Consider the following 18,498-nt stretch of genomic DNA (forward strand, 5'->3'; position numbering starts at 1 on the left):
AGATGCAAAGTGCGGCCGGTGGCTTAGCCCACCTTGGGGCTGCAGGGCCACTTCATCCTCCTTTTTGAGGATGGAGTGACCCTGCAGCCCCAAGGGCATCTGAATGCAGCTGATTATGTCCAGCAGTTTCGATCAAGCGATTGACCTAGCAGAATAGAAGGAATATTGATGCTTTGAACTTTGGTGTTGGAGAAGATCCTGAGAGTACCATGGACAGCCAAGAAAACAAATGGTTCATCAAAGAAATCAACCCGGAGTTCTCACTCCAGGCATGAATGGCCAGGTTCAGATTATCCTACTTTGGACACGTTATGTGAAGACCCAGCTCTCTGGAGAGGGCTCCGATGCTGGGAAAGGGGGAAGGAATGAGAAGAAGAGGACAACCAGCAGCAAGGTGGAGGGGCTCAGTTACAGAGGCGGTGGGTGCACTGTTGGAAGAGCTGAAGGACCAGTTTAGGGATAGATTGTCATGGAGAAAATCTATCTATATGGTCGCTAGGAGTTGAAAACAATGATGGTGCATCATCATAATCAATTGGCCTGACATTGCTTGGCACCTTAGTGAATGACTGGATGGGTGGGGGAGTTCTGGACTTCTCAGCAGTGTTTGATGCCAGCAGTCTTGGCATTACTCTAGATTGTACTGAGGGACAGTGAGTTGCAGTGGGTTCGATCCTTCCTATAAAGTCGCACCAAAAAGTGTTCCTGGGGAACTATGATTTGATGCCTAGGCTAATAGTCTGTTCTTCTTGTTCCTTATGCTGTTATTTATATGAACTTATTTATTATATTTCAAAGTTAGATACCGCCCACCTCACGGAAAAGTGACTTGATAGGAAAGATTGGACCCACTCATCTGGGGAGTTGGGTGCCACCAATATGTCCATGACACTAATCTCTACTCTTCCTTGCCATCCAGTTCCAAGGAATGTATTATTAGGTATGTTGAATTGCCCAAGTTATATAAAAGGCAGGATAAAAGATCATCATCATCATCATGATCTGACTGTGCAACCAACAATAGTAATTGTCAAACAACAACATCTGCCTATCTCAGGTCCTTGGGAAGGACTGGATAGGTGGATAAAAATGCTAAATCCAGTCTAAACTTCTGGCTGACTGTGTGACCAACAAAAATGATAATAAAGAACAAGTTGAAATCAAATCCAGCCAAGATGGAGAAGCTGTTGTAAATAAGAAGCTAGATTCAAGGCTTCTATATTGGACGTGATTGCACTTTCTGTAACTAAAAGAGCAGTTTCAAAGTCTGAAAGCTGGTGGTCCTTGATGTTCAGCTGTCACTGGATTTGTTGATAGTAGTTGTGGCAAAAGGAAAATTTATACAGTCGTGACCCTTCAGCTATAACCCTTCCTGAATTAGTTTGATTTGGCAATTTTAGTCTGGTTACATACAACCTTAATTATTACAATGCGTTCTATGTGAGGCTACCCTTGGAAGTTATCCAGAAGTTGCAATTGGTGTAAATTTTGGCAGCTGGGCTATCTTCTTTTTACACCCCCACCAGCACTGGCAAAGCAGGCCACAGCAGTTATATAGAGAGCAAACCTCATCCCATTTTAGCACTGAAGATGTGACCTAGCCGGGGAATGAAACATTTGCAAGAAAAGAACCAAGCTCAGAGAACCCCAAGGACTCCACAGTACCTTCTTTTTGACATAGATACTAGCTTAATAGATAAGGTAGTAATTGACATAGTATGCCTAGATGTCTACAAAGTCTTCAACAGACCCTCCCCTGATAATTCTCTTTAATAAAATGGTAAAATATGGGCTAGATAATATTAGTATTAGGTGGATTTATAGTTGGCTGAATGATCACACCCAAAAAGTGATGTTAATGGCTCAACTTTTGCTTAGAGAAAAGCGTTGAATGCATTTTATTAGTGAGTGGATTGAGGGGAAGATTATTAAATTTGCAGATGACACAAAGCTGGGAAGGGTAGCTTTAGAGAAGATATCTTAACAAACCTACACAGGTTTGAGTTGGGGGCTGAAATTAATAGAATGGAATCTGCATCTGGGAAGGAAAAAAGAAAGGATTATGTGACACTTGTACTGAAAGATTTCTACTGGTTACCAATTGTTTACCAGGCACACTTCAAAGTGCTATTATTAATCTTTAAAACCCCAAATGCTTGGGATGTGGCTATCTGAGGAAAAGCCTCTTTCATTATCAAATCATCCTGTTAAGAAGAGGAAGCTTACGTATCTAGGAAGTGGGCCAAGGCCTTCTCCTGGGTCACTTTCAGCTTATGGAATGCTTTTGAACATTTTGTTAGAGGCCCTGAGTATTTGTTCAGATAGAAAAATGGAGTATTAATTGAATACATGAAATCATTCAACAAACTATTGTTAGTCAAACCAAGGCTTAGCACACTGTGTGAACCTAGTTCATAGAATGGTGAAAATTCCGAGATGTGAGACAGGACTGTTCTGTTTCAGACTAAACTTCTGAGTACTGCATGTTCTCTCCTACCCACAAACTCTATACAAAAACAAGTCTCTGCGAACAGCAACAAAAGATATATCATGCCACCTAAATTTCAGAGGAGAGGGGGTTGCAGGCCAATAACTCTCCCCTCTTTTTTGCTTTTTCACATGTAGCATATTTTTCCTTATCTCATTTAACCTATAGGCTGAAGTGGAACAGTCCTACCAGTTTAAGATGTTGATATCAACTCTGTTGCTATCATCATACCTTTATGCAGCCTTTGTTGTATATCCAAAGCCAATAAAACTTTTGCTAAAGGAATTGCAGCCCACAGAAGATGATACCACTGTGTTCCCACGGGGTATCGATGTGCCCATGGACATCTCATCAGATACTTGCTGGGGTGTCTGCTTTACTTGGCTTTATTTCTAAGAATGCTTCTGAAGCTCCCATAGAGATATAGACATTATCTGAAAATAAACATGGCAAGTGGCTGTAATCCAGTGTTTTTCTGGAAATGTGCACACTTGCCCAGAGCCTACAAAAGCAAGCTGAGGGAGGAGACAGAATCTTGCAGAATGATGGGACGGCCGGGGACAGCCTCATCAATATTATTTGATGGCTGTATTCACATGATACAAGCATAAACCAGTCAACCACATTAGCGTGGTATTTGTACTTTGTTTTAGTTGGTCTTTGCTTTAGAATAATACATTGTAGTAAAGGTAGTTTGAAAAGCTCTGGTACACCTGTTCCCTTTTTATTATGTAAAAAAATAATTTGCTTGCTATTTTAAAAGGGTAATATAAGTTTCACAAGATTAACCTGGTCAAAGTCAGTATCCAATGAATGAGTGGGTCAGTGCTTATTGTGACACAAGGCAGCCAGTGGGTCTAGGCAACAAGAAGTCAATCAGACTTGGGAGGACCTGGAGAAATGATCAGGGGGAGGAAGGAGGCTAAGGGTTATGGAGCAGGAGGGAGGAATCCAAGAGGTTATAGACCAAGAGACAAATGCTGAGGTGAAGAGTAGGGAGCTGAATGAAACAGTTCAGGAGCAGGTCGCAGAGCTGGAGGCAGGCAATCAGGAGAATACTCTAGAGCAAGAAGAAGGAACACAGGAAGATAGCACGGAGCTAAATGGAGACATCCCAGAGGAGAATGGAAGGGATTGTGAGTTTGTGGCTGGAGCTCGGCCAAAGATCAAAGAGCAAGTTCAAGGAGGACAGGAAGACTTTACCGAACAATCTGCAGAAGCCCCAACAAGGAATGCAGAATCAGCTGGAGCAGGCCAAGGTTTGTTCAGAGGGTTTTCAGTAGGAACTCACAAAAAGATCCTGAGGCAGGCTGGGAGATCCTGGGAAGAAGTCACAGAGAAAGTGGGAACAGCAGAACAAGATGGCCAAGAGGCAGGCCTAAAGCTTGTCAGAGATCTGTTGGCAGTTGTCACCAGATCTGACCTTCCACATGAAGAAAAGTTGGAGTTGGAATTTGTGACCCTTCAGTTTATGATGGGAGGCAACGTGCATTTGCTTGGGGAGTTGCAAAGCCAGGCGGTGGTGGAGAACTTCCGACAGGAAGTGTTTGCAAAATTCCCTATACCAGCTTTCCATGTGACCAGCTCAGTGATCTGCTGTGATCAAGTTGCCACCCAGTGGCCTGAGAGATCTCAGCTCTTGAATGAGAATGGCTGTTCCCGGCAACAAGAAAGAATCTACTCCCAGCTCATCTTCTTCCTGTGCAGAGCCCCTTTCCTTAAGTCTTGGGACCAACTGGATCGACTGGCCGAAATGCTACACAAGCTGAAGAATTGCATCTATTATAACCCAGTGGCCTTGGTTGGAGTCATTGTGCAGGTGGATCCAGATCCAGGATTGGATGCAGAACAGGAGGCCCGGGCACGGCGCTGGCTGAGGTGCTTGCTAGATGGGTTCTTTTGCTGTGATTTGTTGTTAGACCATGATGGGACAGAGCCAGAAGTTCAAGTCCAGGTAGCTGTCTATCAGTCGGGCCAACCTGAAAGAGCTTTAGAAGTCAAGAGAGCAGCTTGTCAGGCAATTCGAGCAGCCCTGAAGTTCTGAATGGGCACTACTGATGACCACTCTGATCACATGAGGTAAGCTCAAGGGCCTGGAATAACAGTGTGATCTTGGGTCTCACATCATGCTGAGCTAAAGTTTGCTTTAACCATGGTTTGTTGAATAAGCTGCAGTAATTGGGTATGTATTGCTAAGGCAATATCAAGCAAACGTGGGACTGATTAAAAGAAGGAATGAATATATAAACCCTGTTCATACTAAAACACCAGTGATGGGGATAGGATTATCCAGAACATGTATATAGCAAGTGCTCAGTTTTAATAAGAGCTGAACAGGTATCTAGATGAGAAAGAGATCCTGTGCAACAGGAGAAAGAATAAACCTTCAACACACATGGGCCATGCCTACTTTGAAAGATTCAAGGCAGGAGATGAAGGTAGCTGAGTTCAGTCTTCATACTAAGAGCCAGTTAAACAAAGCATTCATTAGATTTATATCCAGAAGTTCAAAGTGATATATGTAAGATTTTTTTTCTATATTTCCTCCCCCCCAAAACAGTCTATGAGATAGCTGGGTTGAGAGAGGATGGCCTAAAATCCAGTGAGTTTTCATGGCTGAGAGTGGATTGGAATCTGGATCTTCACAGTCCTAGACCAACACTTTATTCACTACAGTACACTGGCTCTTCTTGCAAATTATAGTTGTGTGCATGGGCATTTGTGGTGGGGAGAGAATGATAACATGCAAATACTGTGACTTGGGTACTTGTGTTCAGAAGTAATGGTATTTGTATGAAAATGAGCATGTTGTCAGCATTGCAATTTGCTACGGGCACTGCTGGTACTGTACATAGAATTTAGACATTACACTAAGCTATAAATCATAATTTTTATACCACAGTAGCTGAGTTCACAGAACATTTAAGCCCAAACTAAATCAACTATAATTGTAGCTTAGCCTATCACTGTCATGGTCTTCTTGATATGGTCAATTGACTAATCAATAAAGGTACTATACTCTAATTTGTTTCTCAGTTCACACCTTTGGAAGACTGTATAAAACATAATTTTCTATGTTTTAGCTAGGACCTCCACTAGACTCTAAGTTGATACAGAGGATTTCAGTATCTAGAAGGAAAGAAAGCAGACTATCTCAACTCCTTTCATTCAGGTTTCAGGTGTGGGCATAGGATGGGAACAGCATTATTCAATTTTGTGGATGACTTCTGTCAGGACTTGGATGGAGGTAGCACAGCCCCCTCATCCTTTTAGGACTCTTGACAGCTTTTGATACCATTGATCATGGTATCATCCTAGACCCCCTGTGAAGGTTGGGAATTGGAGGCACTGTTTTGCTCTGTTTCCATTCCTTAGCGGACAGTTCAACTGGGTGGCAGTGGAGAGATTGGCCAGGAGGTCACTTCCTTGTGGGGCACACAGCTTGGGCCTGTTCCCCTTCCTTTTTAGCATTTACATGAAGCCACTGGGAGAGGTCATTCATCCATTTGGGAATGTGGTTTCATCAGTGTGCTGATGATTCCCAATTATACATCACCACCCCGGGTCACGCAGGAGATGCTATCAATGCCTTGTCCCAGTGTCTACAGACTGTCAGGGTCTGTATGAGACATAACAGTCTCCCTGAATCCCAGCACAGTGAAGTTGCCAATGATTTCTCAAGATGCTCTGGCTGCAAACATGATCGGTTTTTTGGTAGCTGGGGGTGCATCCCCTCTTTTTCTGCAGTCAGGGCTCACAAGGGGTTTGGTGATTACATCACACAAGCAGGTGGGAGCAACATTTTATAATTTGGGGATAGTGTAAGATCCCTGCCCAGTGCCCCAGTTTTATCTGTACTAAGCCTATCCAAAGGCTTAATACACCTTTATTTCTTAAACTGCCAAAGTACATCAATTGGATTACTGTAATGCGCTCTACATGGGGCTACCCTTGAAGAGTATCCGGAAGCTACAGCTGGTGCAGAATGTGGCGGCGCGGACAGTTCTCAATGCCCCTAGGAGGGCACGTATAACACCGCTGTTGCGTGAGCTGCATTGGTTACCAGTTTGTTTCTGGGTCCAATTCAAGGTGTTGGTCATCACCTTTAAAGCCCTTCATGGCACAGGACCAGGTTATCTGAGGAACCACCTCGCCCCGGTCATTTCACCCCACCCCACTTGGTCCAGCAGAAGGGGCAGGTTGCAGACCCCACCAGTCAAGGAATTTCGATTGGTGGGGTCTAGGCAGAGAGCCTTTTCTGCTGCAGCTCCTGCCCTATGGAACATCCTGCCTCCTGAGATCCGGTGTGGCCCCTCCCTCATGGCCTTCAGGAAAAGGATTAAATCCTGGCTCTGCCAGAAAGCCTGGGGGCCGGAGGGGGGTCCACACCTGTGGAGATAGCTGGTGGGGTGATGGGTTTGTCTCCCCCCCCCCCCCAGCATCTTGCAGGTTTTTAGGGCTAAAAATTATAGGAGGTTTTAGGGCATTTTTAATATATGTTTTTTTAATTATTTATAGATTTTATCCATGGTTGGAGGGACCTGTGTTTTTTCTTTTTTATTATTGTGAGCCGCCCAGAGTCACCCGTTGGGGGAGATGGGTGCCATACAAGTTTGATAATAAAATAAAAAAAAATAAAAAAATGCAGTGATGTGATTGGGAGCGTTTGCAGCAGCCAGAGGCAAAGCAAAAATATGATTTTTAAACTGCATGCTTTCAGTCACATCTCAGTCATGAAGGGAAAGGCCCTTTAAGTGTGAATTTTCCTTCTGCATTTTAGTTTTGTACCCCTTGTAAAAGACTAAGCCCACTCAGGTTACTGTAAGAAGAGAATCCAGATTTTAAGCAAGGTATCACCGAAGCTAGCTTAGCAATGACACTAACCACCGTGTTACGGCCTTGAGACAAACATCTTGGTGACCACTGCCATTTGTGATGTGAAAGCTGTTCAAGTTAAAAAACAACACAATCGAGATATTTCTGTAGGATAAACACAAGAAAGGACAAACACTGGCATTTGGTGTCTTGATGTTATCCTTCCATAAGGTTGAACTAGCGCAGAATCTAGAGAACCAGAGAAACAACATTGAACTAGAGAACATGATCTTATTTTATACTATTGGACACAGAGAAGCAAGTGTCCTGTTTCCTAAGGGGTGCTGGTTGTTGCCATTAGAGCTTTGGAGACCTGGGGTCCAGGGTACTGAAGAACTGCTTATATTACATTTTTAGCCTGTTGTGATCTGAGGAATTGGCTCTGTTAGGAGCACCCAAATCAGGGCTTTATCAGGGAGGATATCTAGATGATGAAATACTCCTCCCACCCTGAAGGCATAATTGACTCCCTTCCATTCTTAATTCCCACGTGTAGTGAAAACCAGCCTTTTCTCCTCAGCTTTTTCAGATAACAAACAAATGGGAATGGGGTGGCCTAGATGCTGCTTTCTATTCTTTTTAATGGCTAGTAATAGTTAAAACAATTGCCCTCTTCTGATTTGCTTACAGGTAGTCCTTACTTAACAACCCTAATTGGGACTGGAATTTCTGTCGCTAAGTGAAGTGGTTGTTAGGCAAAACATCATGTGACCACACCACTTAGTGATGGCAGTCCTGGTAGTCCCAACTGCGGTCATTAGGCTAGGACCTCGTGCTTCTCCTGCCTGCCACGCTTGCCTCTGCTTCAACTCCCCCCACCTGCCTTTCTTCCCCCATCTCTGCCCTTTTGTCCATCCTGCACTCGTCTGCTTGCTCCTGCTGCCCCAGCTGACCTTCACCATCTTTTTTCTCCTGCTGCTGCTAAGGTGCACCTGGCCAAGGCAGCTGCTGGCCCCTTGCAAGGCTTCAGGGAGGCTGCGTGAGGGTCTCATGAAGGACCGGGTGCACCTCATCAGCAGCAGGGGGAAAGAAATGGCAAAGGTCAGCTAGGGTGGCAGGGGTAGGTGGTGGAGTGCAGGGTTGCCAAAAGGGCAGAGATGGGAGGAGATAGGCAGGTGGGGGGAGTTGAAGTGCATGCTGTGGTCATAAACATGGGCAGGCTGCCAAGCGCCCAATTTTTAATCACGTGACCACTGGGGCACTGCAATGCCCGTAACTTCGAGGACCAGCCATAACTACCATTCATTCAGCACCATCGTAACTTTGGTTGCTGAATGGTCGTTAAGTGAGGACTACCTGTATAATTTTTGACTAGTTTTTATCCTGTATTTAATCTTTCCTGGGATAGTGCTTTGGGACGGTTTTAAATACAGGATAAAAAATTAAGATGAATCTTTCTTTTATACTATTTATTTGCCCTCTGTTCTTTTTAATTTTTTTCAGTTAAAAGCTTTCTTCCATTCCTACTGCTGTTCATTCTGTCATACTGCTTAATATGCTCTGCGCTGCCTCACCTGTCTCAAGACTCATTGCAACATCCCTGTTGTTTCTGTAACTGTTGTCTGGTTCATTTTCACTCCTGATTCATTAACCAACTGGAGACCACAAATCCTGTTGACCAGGGCTTTGATTCAGCTACATTTTTAAAAAGCATGTTGCTATATGCACTTCCTTGTGCTCCTTAGCGATAATTATAACAAGGTAATTTATAATAAATATTTTGTAGTATTTCTAGATAGCAAGGGGCAATCAGGATTGAAGACTGGAACCTTTAGTTTCCATCATACTGTGATGGAATGGAATTATGAAGGCCACATTCAGGGAGGGAAACATCCTCTTTCGTCTCCTGAGGGGCGAGGAAGAGATAAGCGGATGAGGCTGGCACCTCCCTGAGGAATTCACTCTGTTTTGACTGGCTGACTTTGGGAACTGAGGTTTCAGTCTGGGAAGAGTCTTGCTAGAGGTTGTAGCTAATAAACATTGCTGAACTGAATCTACATGGTCTCCTGGAGTTCCTTGGGCTAGGCCTGACACATACAGAATACTTCTTTTTTCTCTAAACTTTCAACTTATCAGCATCCAACTACTTTAAAGATTCATGTTTTTCTGTTGCTTTTCTTTACAGATCTCCAGTAATGTGCAAGATCTCACCATCCCTGGAACATCATTTAAAATTCAGATTATTCCCTCCAAATTTTCTCAGTGTGTGCTTTAATTTTGGAATTGTTTACACAAGCATGAAAAGGTCTTAACAGGTGGCAGCACCAGGCTGTTCTCAGCTGGCATTGCAAAGCAGGGTCAGGCTGTTGGGATTCCAAGGCTGGAGGCTAGTTTGGGAAGCGTGTGTATGTGTGTGTCTGTCTGTCTGTCTGTCCGTCCATCCATCCATCCATCCAGGAAGAAAACAGTAGCAAACTATTTCTGTGTTGCTGCCAGGAAAACTTCATGGAACTTCACTTGGCATCAAGTTTGACTTGAAAAAGCCTTTACTTCTAGTACGAAAAAGCCTAGCTCTTGTCACCCCAGTCATGGAGGAAATTTAAGGTCTAGGCAGTAGACCTATTTGATAAATTACTGTCAGTTAAGATTTAAATACAAAACCGAGGCAGAAGAAGAAATATGGAAAAAGCAGCTACATACCCATTCTCATCTCAGATTAAGACTGTGGAGTTAGGAAGAAGGCCCTGGTTCTAGTTTCCTGAGGAGAATGGCTTCCCTTGCATCTCTCCAGACGCTATTTGTGTGTAGTCAAAATGTTTCATATTGATGCTGGATGGCTCAGTACATCCTATTGTATTGGTAAGGTGCTCTCTTTTACCCAAGTTGGCATAACTAAACAACCAGGTTTCAATATGCCATTCTCTAACCTGAGGAAGTAGTACCCGGGCTGGGATGCATAATCCTTTTGAGGATGAGGGTTGCACCTGGCAGTTGAATGACATGCTGTGTAGTTACACTCCAGCAAGTGGATTGGAATCACAAGTTTAACCCAGCTTGTTTAGGATTAGAATTACTCCCTATTCATTAACCAATTTATCCTCTTCTGTATATACCATGTTAAGAATGACTGTTGGAGGAGCCTTGGGAGGTCAACCCAAGATTCTGAAGGGTATATATAGCTATGGCGCTGCAGAACGTTACCTCTGTCAAAAGACCCGGCTATCAGGGTCAGTCTTCAGTAGTTGGTTCCTTTTAGAATCAAGAGGTAGAAGCCACAGGCAACAGATGGTGGTGCCACCCATATGTCTCCATGAATGCAACTGAAGGATTTAGAGAATGGGAAAAAATGCCTAGGGAGGGAGGAGCAAACAGTCTGTAAAGGTTTCTCTGTAGTTTCCAACTTCAGTTTTCAAATTGTTTTCACAAGCATACATCTTGGATATAAAATTGTGATGGAATGGTGTTATGAAGGCCACGCTCAGGGAGATAAACGTTTCCTTAGCTCTCAACAGGAGCGTGGGAAGTTTAAGAAGCTTCTTAAACTTCTCACGCTCCTGTTGAGGGCTAAGGAAATGCTTATCTCCTTGAGCGTGGCCTTCATAACACCATTTCATCACAAAAATGATGCCATAAAAGATGGCAATGCTTTTTCCTACAGTATTTTCACTTTTTACCAGCATCCGATAACATGTAACCAGCTGTGGGCATGAGGCATGTGAGGGGGGGGTGGCAGTTCATTGATAACACCACCATCTATGCCCATAAAACATTCTGGGTTCAATTCTCCATCCTTCCACCTAAAAGGATTGGGAAAAACTCTACCTAAATCCTTCAAAAGCTGTTGCTAGAGGCAACACTACTGAGCAAAAAAAGTCAATAACCTGATTTCATTTATGAAATGACCACTCCATTAAAAAAGAAATGAAACTTAAATAATTAAATAGATCCATCACTGAGCCACAGTCTACCTCCTGCCGCATCTTGATTAAACTTTATGCCTGGAGTATTACGATAGGATGAAGAGTGCATATATTCCAAAATTTAAAAAATTACTAACCATAATAAAGTTTACTTTTTCACTACATACATCCATTTCCCAAATTGTTCAAAATGTGATGCAATATCATAATACAGGAAAATCTAACTTTTTTTTTAAACGGAAGTTGATTTAACTGCAGAGGACCCAGGACTTTAGTAAAAAAAAAGAGGAAAAAGATACTCATTTTACAGCATCAACCCACAGACTGTAGTATTTTTTAACACATGCCTCTTGCCATGTGAAATGTTTTCAAACTGTCAGTACCTGACAGTTTTAGAATGATGCAAATACAAACAACTTTTTGCCAATATCTAGTTTTGTGGATAACAGTGATCATTTTCTCCAAACAATACAGAGTTAGGTTTAGGCTTAAAAGATGTGTACCAGTCCAGCTTTTAAATGTACACAAATATAGCAAGGTTGTCTAAAAAAAATTACCTTGATGTATTGAACTGGAATTCAATCATTTGTGTTATCTTTATTGCAGTACATAAATCAGAGGATTACACTCTGCCATCTCAAACTGCTATGGGGTCACTATTTCTATGGCTTTGCTACAGCAGTGTTTCTCAATCTTGGCAACTTTAAGATGTGTGGACTTCGACTCCCAGAATTCCCCAGCCAGCATGGCTGGCTGGGGAATTCTGGGAGTTGAAGTCCACACATCTTAAAGTTGCCAAGGCTGAGAAATACTGGTCTATAGCAAGCAAATCATGGTCCTCTTGTTCCCACAAATGGAATTGCTTTCCACATTATTGGTATTACTGCAGGTTATGTGCACATATTATGTCTGTATTAGTGAGTGTAATGGCTGCTGTATATGGAACCTACAATGCCCCCCTATTTATAATTTTTCCCCTAGAAAATACATATTTTAATTAATGGCTAAAACATTTTTGGGTGTATATTGTATGTAGTTTTTAAATGAAAAGGTACAGCATTATAAATATGTCAATGTTTATTTTCTTTCCAAAGTTTTGTTTACTACCAAAAAGTGCTTTGTCTTTCTACTGCCAAAATACTGGTGTCTGCACTTTTGGATCATTTTTAAAATCAATAGTATCATAATATTGGCTTATAGCCATATAAAAGCATGCTTTTATAGTTCTTTGTCTCCCTTTCATTTCTAGGTAGAAAATCCTTCAAGATAAAGACTAATGTATAAAACAGAGGACATAACGTGGCATACACAATATAGATAAAATGAGTATCTGCTGGGTTTTGATTAGGTCACATTTATGATTGAAAACCCATCCTTCAAATAAAGATGGAAAATAGTGCTGAAAGCATTTATACTCATAGATATTGTGCTCCTCTTCTGTAGGAAGAATTGTATTTTCTATACTCTAAGACAAGAACATCTAAAAACATCAAGATGGGCTCAGTATCATACCTTATAAAAAGCAGGTAAAGGGATTTCACACTAAATTCTTAGTATACAAAATTTATAAAACTATCTTATCAGTTGATATCCAAATACAATTTGAAGTATTGATTTTGAACTTAGGGAGCTCTAAGGCCACCTAGTTGTTTCTGTCCTCATCCATTATTCAAAGTAATTCACAGAACCTTTTCTAGGAATGTTGTTACTATCAATACTACTGTACATGATGCAGCTGTAATACCTATGGTTTTGAAAGATGTGAAGTGTAAATCTCATTATGGGATTATTTTTCTAGAAAGCATTAAAATATCAAATGAATATTCAAATGCAGACAAGAATACTGGTCTAAAACATTTCCCATGTGAGAGTAGCTGCTGTTTCAAAATTAAAGTGCAGCCAGGATAATATTTACTATTGTTTACTATGCCTACAAACATCTATATACTACCTTTTGGTCCTACAAAGGGGCACCATGACAGCACTAAACAATTAAAGTATCATTACAATTAAAAAAATACAATGGAAAAACCAAAGGAGGGCAAAACAAATCCAAATCTACCATAGGTAAGGTTACAATGAGAGCCAGTTTGGTGTAGTGGTTAAGGCATCAGGCTGGAAACCAGGAGACTGAGTTCTAGTCCTTCCTTAGGGACAAAGCCAGCTGGGTGATTTTGGGCCAGTCACTCTCTCTCTCAGCTCTAGGAAGAAGGCAATGGCAAACCACTTCTGAAAAAAACGTTGCCAAGAAAGCTACAGGGACTTGTCCAGGTAGTTGCCAGGAATCAAGACTGACTTGAAGGTACGCACAGAGAAAGGTTACAGTGCACTAAATGCTTGATGGCTGAGAATTCTACCTTCAGGATATGGCCACCAAAAAGCTGTCTTGCATCCCCTACAATGCTCTCTTAGCATTAGGATGCACACCTGAATCACTGAAGGCAAAGATGACAGCCAGGTTCAACCATGAGCAGTAGCCCAAATATCTTGATACAAGCAAGTTCCCACTTACAATGCAAAGTATTGTTTTTATGTTGCATGTACAATATTAATCTTAGACATTTTTGCTGAGAGACATTACACGTCTGCAAACAAAATGTGTGACTAAGATTTAAGTAGCAATTCTTCAGTATCACCTTTATAGATGTGGAGAAATTCCTAATATGACAAAATTCTTCATAGATATCAGTTTCCCAAGACTGTGGTCTTTCTAAAAAACGCCTAAAAGCTTAGCAACATCAAGGTTCAGAATTTTATTTAGTTAAACATACTAGTCTATGTCTTGTTATTTACTCCAACCACTTGGGCAAACTGAAGGATTTTTACTAGGCCTGCTACAAACTAAATTTGGATGCCGTTCCATTCTGTACCTCCTGGCCCTGGAACGCAGAGCAGGGTCTCTGAAGACAACAGCCCGTTTAACTACACATACCTAGATCCACACCAAAAAATGAACCATCAATTGCTAGTCTTACTATAAATACACATAAAGCGCATGGCAACTTGTGATGCAGAAAGCAAACAAGCGAATGCCTTCAGAATTTGTGTGTTTCTTTATCTTTTAAATGGAAACTTAAAATATGGAAAGTCTTTTAAAGCCAGCAACTATTTTGTTTAACACAAAAGTATTTTAGGTATGGATATACGCACAGGTGTTTTTGTTTTTCCCTAAAAGGATCCAGCCCTGGTCTGCACCCTGTAAGGGGAAAGCTACGCAGAAGATGAGGAATTAATATACATATTATAAAATAAAGTGAAAGTAAGACTGAACATTAGGAAGCATGCAATGACCATAAGTTTTTTTTTTTTTTAAAGAATACAAGCTAAGAGATGGGCAAACCATCTCATTTCTTTTGTACTTGGGTTCTAGTTTTCTCACGGAATTCCAAATCAATAGGATTTAATGTTGCTAAAATGGTTTTCAAATTCTGTTCTGAATATAAGCATTCATGCAATAAAGTATACCAGAGACAGACAGAAACATGCAGAACTGTGAACTACTGAAGGACTCTGGACCAAAACAAAGACCTGTGGAATGCTACTTGTCTATCTCGTTGCCGGTGCAGATATGTGGTTTGGCAAGTCATATCCACAGCAACAATATTGGGTTATAAGCACCTTAGAGGATGGAAGTTGAAGATCTAGCAAGCACAACTCTAGAAAACTTGTCTGAGAGAGCAAAAGAGAAGCAAAAACCTTAAATAGGGGAGCAAAGTTCCTTACTTTTCCAAGTATCCAGGCAGAAAAGGTAGTTGCTGGCAAGTAGTTTAAAGACTAAAACTTGTTGACGTTGTGCTTATTAAACTCTGAACTTGAATTTTTGAACCATTATAACTGCAATACCTGAGAACTGTAGACACAATAATATGAACATGATGTCAATTTTTAAGCTGCACTTAAAATATAGCACCTGTAAATACTTCTATTTGCTGGTACAACAGATAGAAAAACTGGAGGTCTGACCAGGCTTACAATGATTTTCAGTAGATATTATATTTTATCCAATGTAATCCTTTACAAGAAGGGAAGTTGCAAATTATAATTGATCTTTAAGTATTGGAGAACTATATTTTCAAAGTACTTATGAAGTACTAGTTCCTAAGTAAAGATGCTAGCAATCTTTGTAGAAAAATAGAACACAACTGCTATGTTAGATAAAAATATATCATGACCAGGAGCGCTAGTTCAGCATAATCTGGACATGATCTGCACATAATTCATAGGTTCAATTCCTGGTGTTTCCAGATAGAGGCTGGAAAGAATCCTGGAGAGATCTGGTTTGTCAATACAGAAAACACTGAATTAAGCATACCAAATATCTGATTTAGTATAAGGTGATTTCCATTATGCCTACAAAATAAATAAGTAAACAAACACACACATTAGATTTATGAGGATTATGCGCCATCAAGTCTTTGTCAGCTTTTAGTGACCACATATATTTTCTCCATGATTCCTCCTAACCTGGCCCTTCAGCTCTTCCAACGGTGCATTCATTGCTAATATAACTGAGTCTTTCCACTGTGCTGCTGGTTGTCCTCTTCTTTCCTTCCACCTTGCCTGGTGAGCTAGGTCTTCGCCTAATGTGTCGAAAGTAGGATAATTTGAGCCTTGTCATTAATTTCTCTAGACAGAACTCTGGGTTGATTTGTTTGATGATTCCTTGGTTTGTTTTCTTGGCTGTCCACAGTATTCCCAGCAGTCTTCTCCAACACCAAAGTTCAAAGACATCAATACTCTTCCTATCCTGCTTCTTCAAAGTCCAACTTTTTCTTCCATAGAGTATCACAGGGAATACCATACCATTCTGATCTTTGTAGGTATAGACACCGCACGGCATTTGAATTAACAATTCCTAAAGACACTTTGCAAATATCTGTTCCCTATGAACAGTATTAAAGAAACAAACTTAATCACAACAGGACTGTAATGCAAAACAAAGACCTTTAAAGGCAACCATTGGAAACATTGGTTAAGATTCAAAGTTGTGACTTTAGGTATCTAAAAACAGATTGATCAACAACCTTCCTATTCCAGAACACCGTATTAAAATTTGGTTTTGAAAGTCCATTTGTTTTCACATTCAGTTTACCATGTGGCATGAAAGGATTCTTTTGGGAAAAAACTAATCAAAGGCATAGAATTAGTGGCATTTTTTTTTGTGAGGGGAGATCCTGATTGTGTATAGATAGATTACACCTCAGACAAAGATCAAAATACTAAAAAACTAGTTCCAGATAACCCAAGAACTATTTTTACTCAACTTCCAGGTTTCCATATGCAGGTGTGGGGATCCAATGGCCTGTGCAGGTATTGTAGAATTATGATTCCTAAGCAACCCCACCCTAAATGGTCAATGATAAGGGATGTTTTAAACAAACATGTAAATTGTTTAAATAAATAAATAAATAAATAAATAAATAAATAAATAAATAAATAAATAAATAAATGTTGGTACTGTAGTTCATCAACATTAGGAAGGCTGTATGTTTCCCATTCCTGCCCTATGGTATCATCTGTACCAATATTATCTTTCAAGATCAGTGGATTTATGATTTTTGCAAAGAGCTATGCATAATTGTCATGGCTTTTTTTTAAATATATATTTTCTGTACCCATAAAAATAAATTCAGATGCAATTACTAACAGCACAACAAATGTTTAGCTTGCTCAAGAAATATAGCCTCTTAACCATTTACATTCTATACAAATTTATTTATAATGTTATATTCTACTAGCTACTGTCAGCACACCATATTCAAATTATATTGCACTCTGAGTAATACCTATTTGAGAAAGAAAGGCAAGTGCGCTCAAATATCCAGATTTCCAGAACATTTTAAAATTGTATGAACTCACTGAGACAACATTAGTGTAAAAGAAATGGCACCTTATGTTTTTGGGCTCAAGATAGAAGATATTATAAAAAACATTTCTGGAACAATTTGTACCAGCTACTATGCTAGTTGATGCCAATTTTTATCAGTTTCATATTGCAATAAACACATACAGCACACACAGGCGCAAACATCTATAAAATATTTGTTGGTTAGCTCTGCATGCTGGAAATTGTGTAGCAGTCTGAAAACTGCTTAGTGATCAGATTTATAATATTATTTCCGGTTTGTTGGTTATTCTAATTAAGCAGTTCTTTTCTAGCAGTCTAGGAAAGAAAGCCAAGAGAGAGGTGGAAGGCAAGTTAAAAATTATCAAGATACCCCAAATATCCTTTAAAGAGCATTGCCTGAGATTATTTTTAGGAAGACCTGAAAGATCTCATTTCATTCTAATGCACCAGAACTAGCATAAACAAGAATTAGGTTCTACCTGCACAGATAGATTTTCTTATGGGATGTTCAAATAGTTACCAATGAAAACATAAGGTTTTCTGAGAACCTTTGTGGGTACTATTTTGGTCAGGAAGCTGAAGACACAGGTTCTCCTTATTTCATCTAATTGTTTCCCAGTCTATTCAAGACTCTTTCCTGACTGTGTTAACCAGCGGTACTAAGATTTATTCACAGAGCTCCCTAGTTTTCATAAGAATGCTATAAATAACTTATGTTCCCCTTTGGCAAAGCTTAACATAAGTCAAAAGCCTTTAGATTTCTAAGTTACACTTAGCTTAATTTTACCACCTGAACTTCAGCAATTGTGCTTAACTTCTGATTCAACTCCAACATTTAAAAATGTTTATAACTGACCATCCTGGCACCCTCCAGATATGTTAAGAGTATAACTCCCACCACACAGCAGTTAGCTATACCGGATAGAGATGATGGGAGTTATAGCCTGATAGATTTGGCAGATGGGAGGGTGGAAAAGGCAGTTGTAGACAATGGAAACTGAGCATCCTGATCACAAGTCATATTTATTTGGAAGCAAGTGTTACCAGTTTCAAAAGAACTCCCCCTCCGCTTTGTGATGACACAGACAAGGACTTGCAGGCCCTAGCCTGATCTCAGAGGCCAACTGCAAGTGCAAAACTCTGTGCAGCTGCTGTAGCTCAGCAGCCTTCTGAACATGTGAACTGTAGGCTTACATATCCAGCTCTCCTCAACTTATCATAGAAAGCTCCCCAAATCCATCTCAGCGAGTGCTGAGTAATAATGGATTTTAGTATGCAGTAAACGTATGCCATGTAGGGCCTATGGAATGGCTGCATCTGAGCTGGTTCTAGAGTCGTGGAGTCTCAGTACATACAGAGAAGCCATGCCTGGACTGGCACGGGAATCTTTAAACCTGATCCTACAAGTCACTGCATCAGTCTAGTGG

At 40.6% G+C, this 18,498-nt stretch overlaps 1 protein-coding gene across 1 annotated transcript; it reads left to right on the forward strand.

The window, feature by feature from the left end:
- The first annotated feature begins 54 nt into the window (after nucleotides 1-54).
- Nucleotides 55-10,804, forward strand: LOC112540044 (uncharacterized). The gene is made up of 2 exons (XM_025163098.2): nucleotides 55-4,567; nucleotides 9,489-10,804. The coding sequence occupies exon 1, from the start codon at nucleotides 3,420-3,422 to the stop codon at nucleotides 4,530-4,532; it is 1,113 nt and encodes a 370-aa protein (XP_025018866.2). The 5' UTR covers nucleotides 55-3,419; the 3' UTR covers nucleotides 4,533-4,567; nucleotides 9,489-10,804.
- The last annotated feature ends 7,694 nt before the right edge of the window (nucleotides 10,805-18,498 follow it).

This window comes from Python bivittatus, unplaced genomic scaffold (genome assembly GCF_059951505.1).
Source record: "Python bivittatus isolate LINGU-HERP-01145 unplaced genomic scaffold, Pbiv_v1 ctg000980_np1212, whole genome shotgun sequence".
NCBI classification, from domain to species: domain Eukaryota; kingdom Metazoa; phylum Chordata; class Lepidosauria; order Squamata; family Pythonidae; genus Python; species Python bivittatus.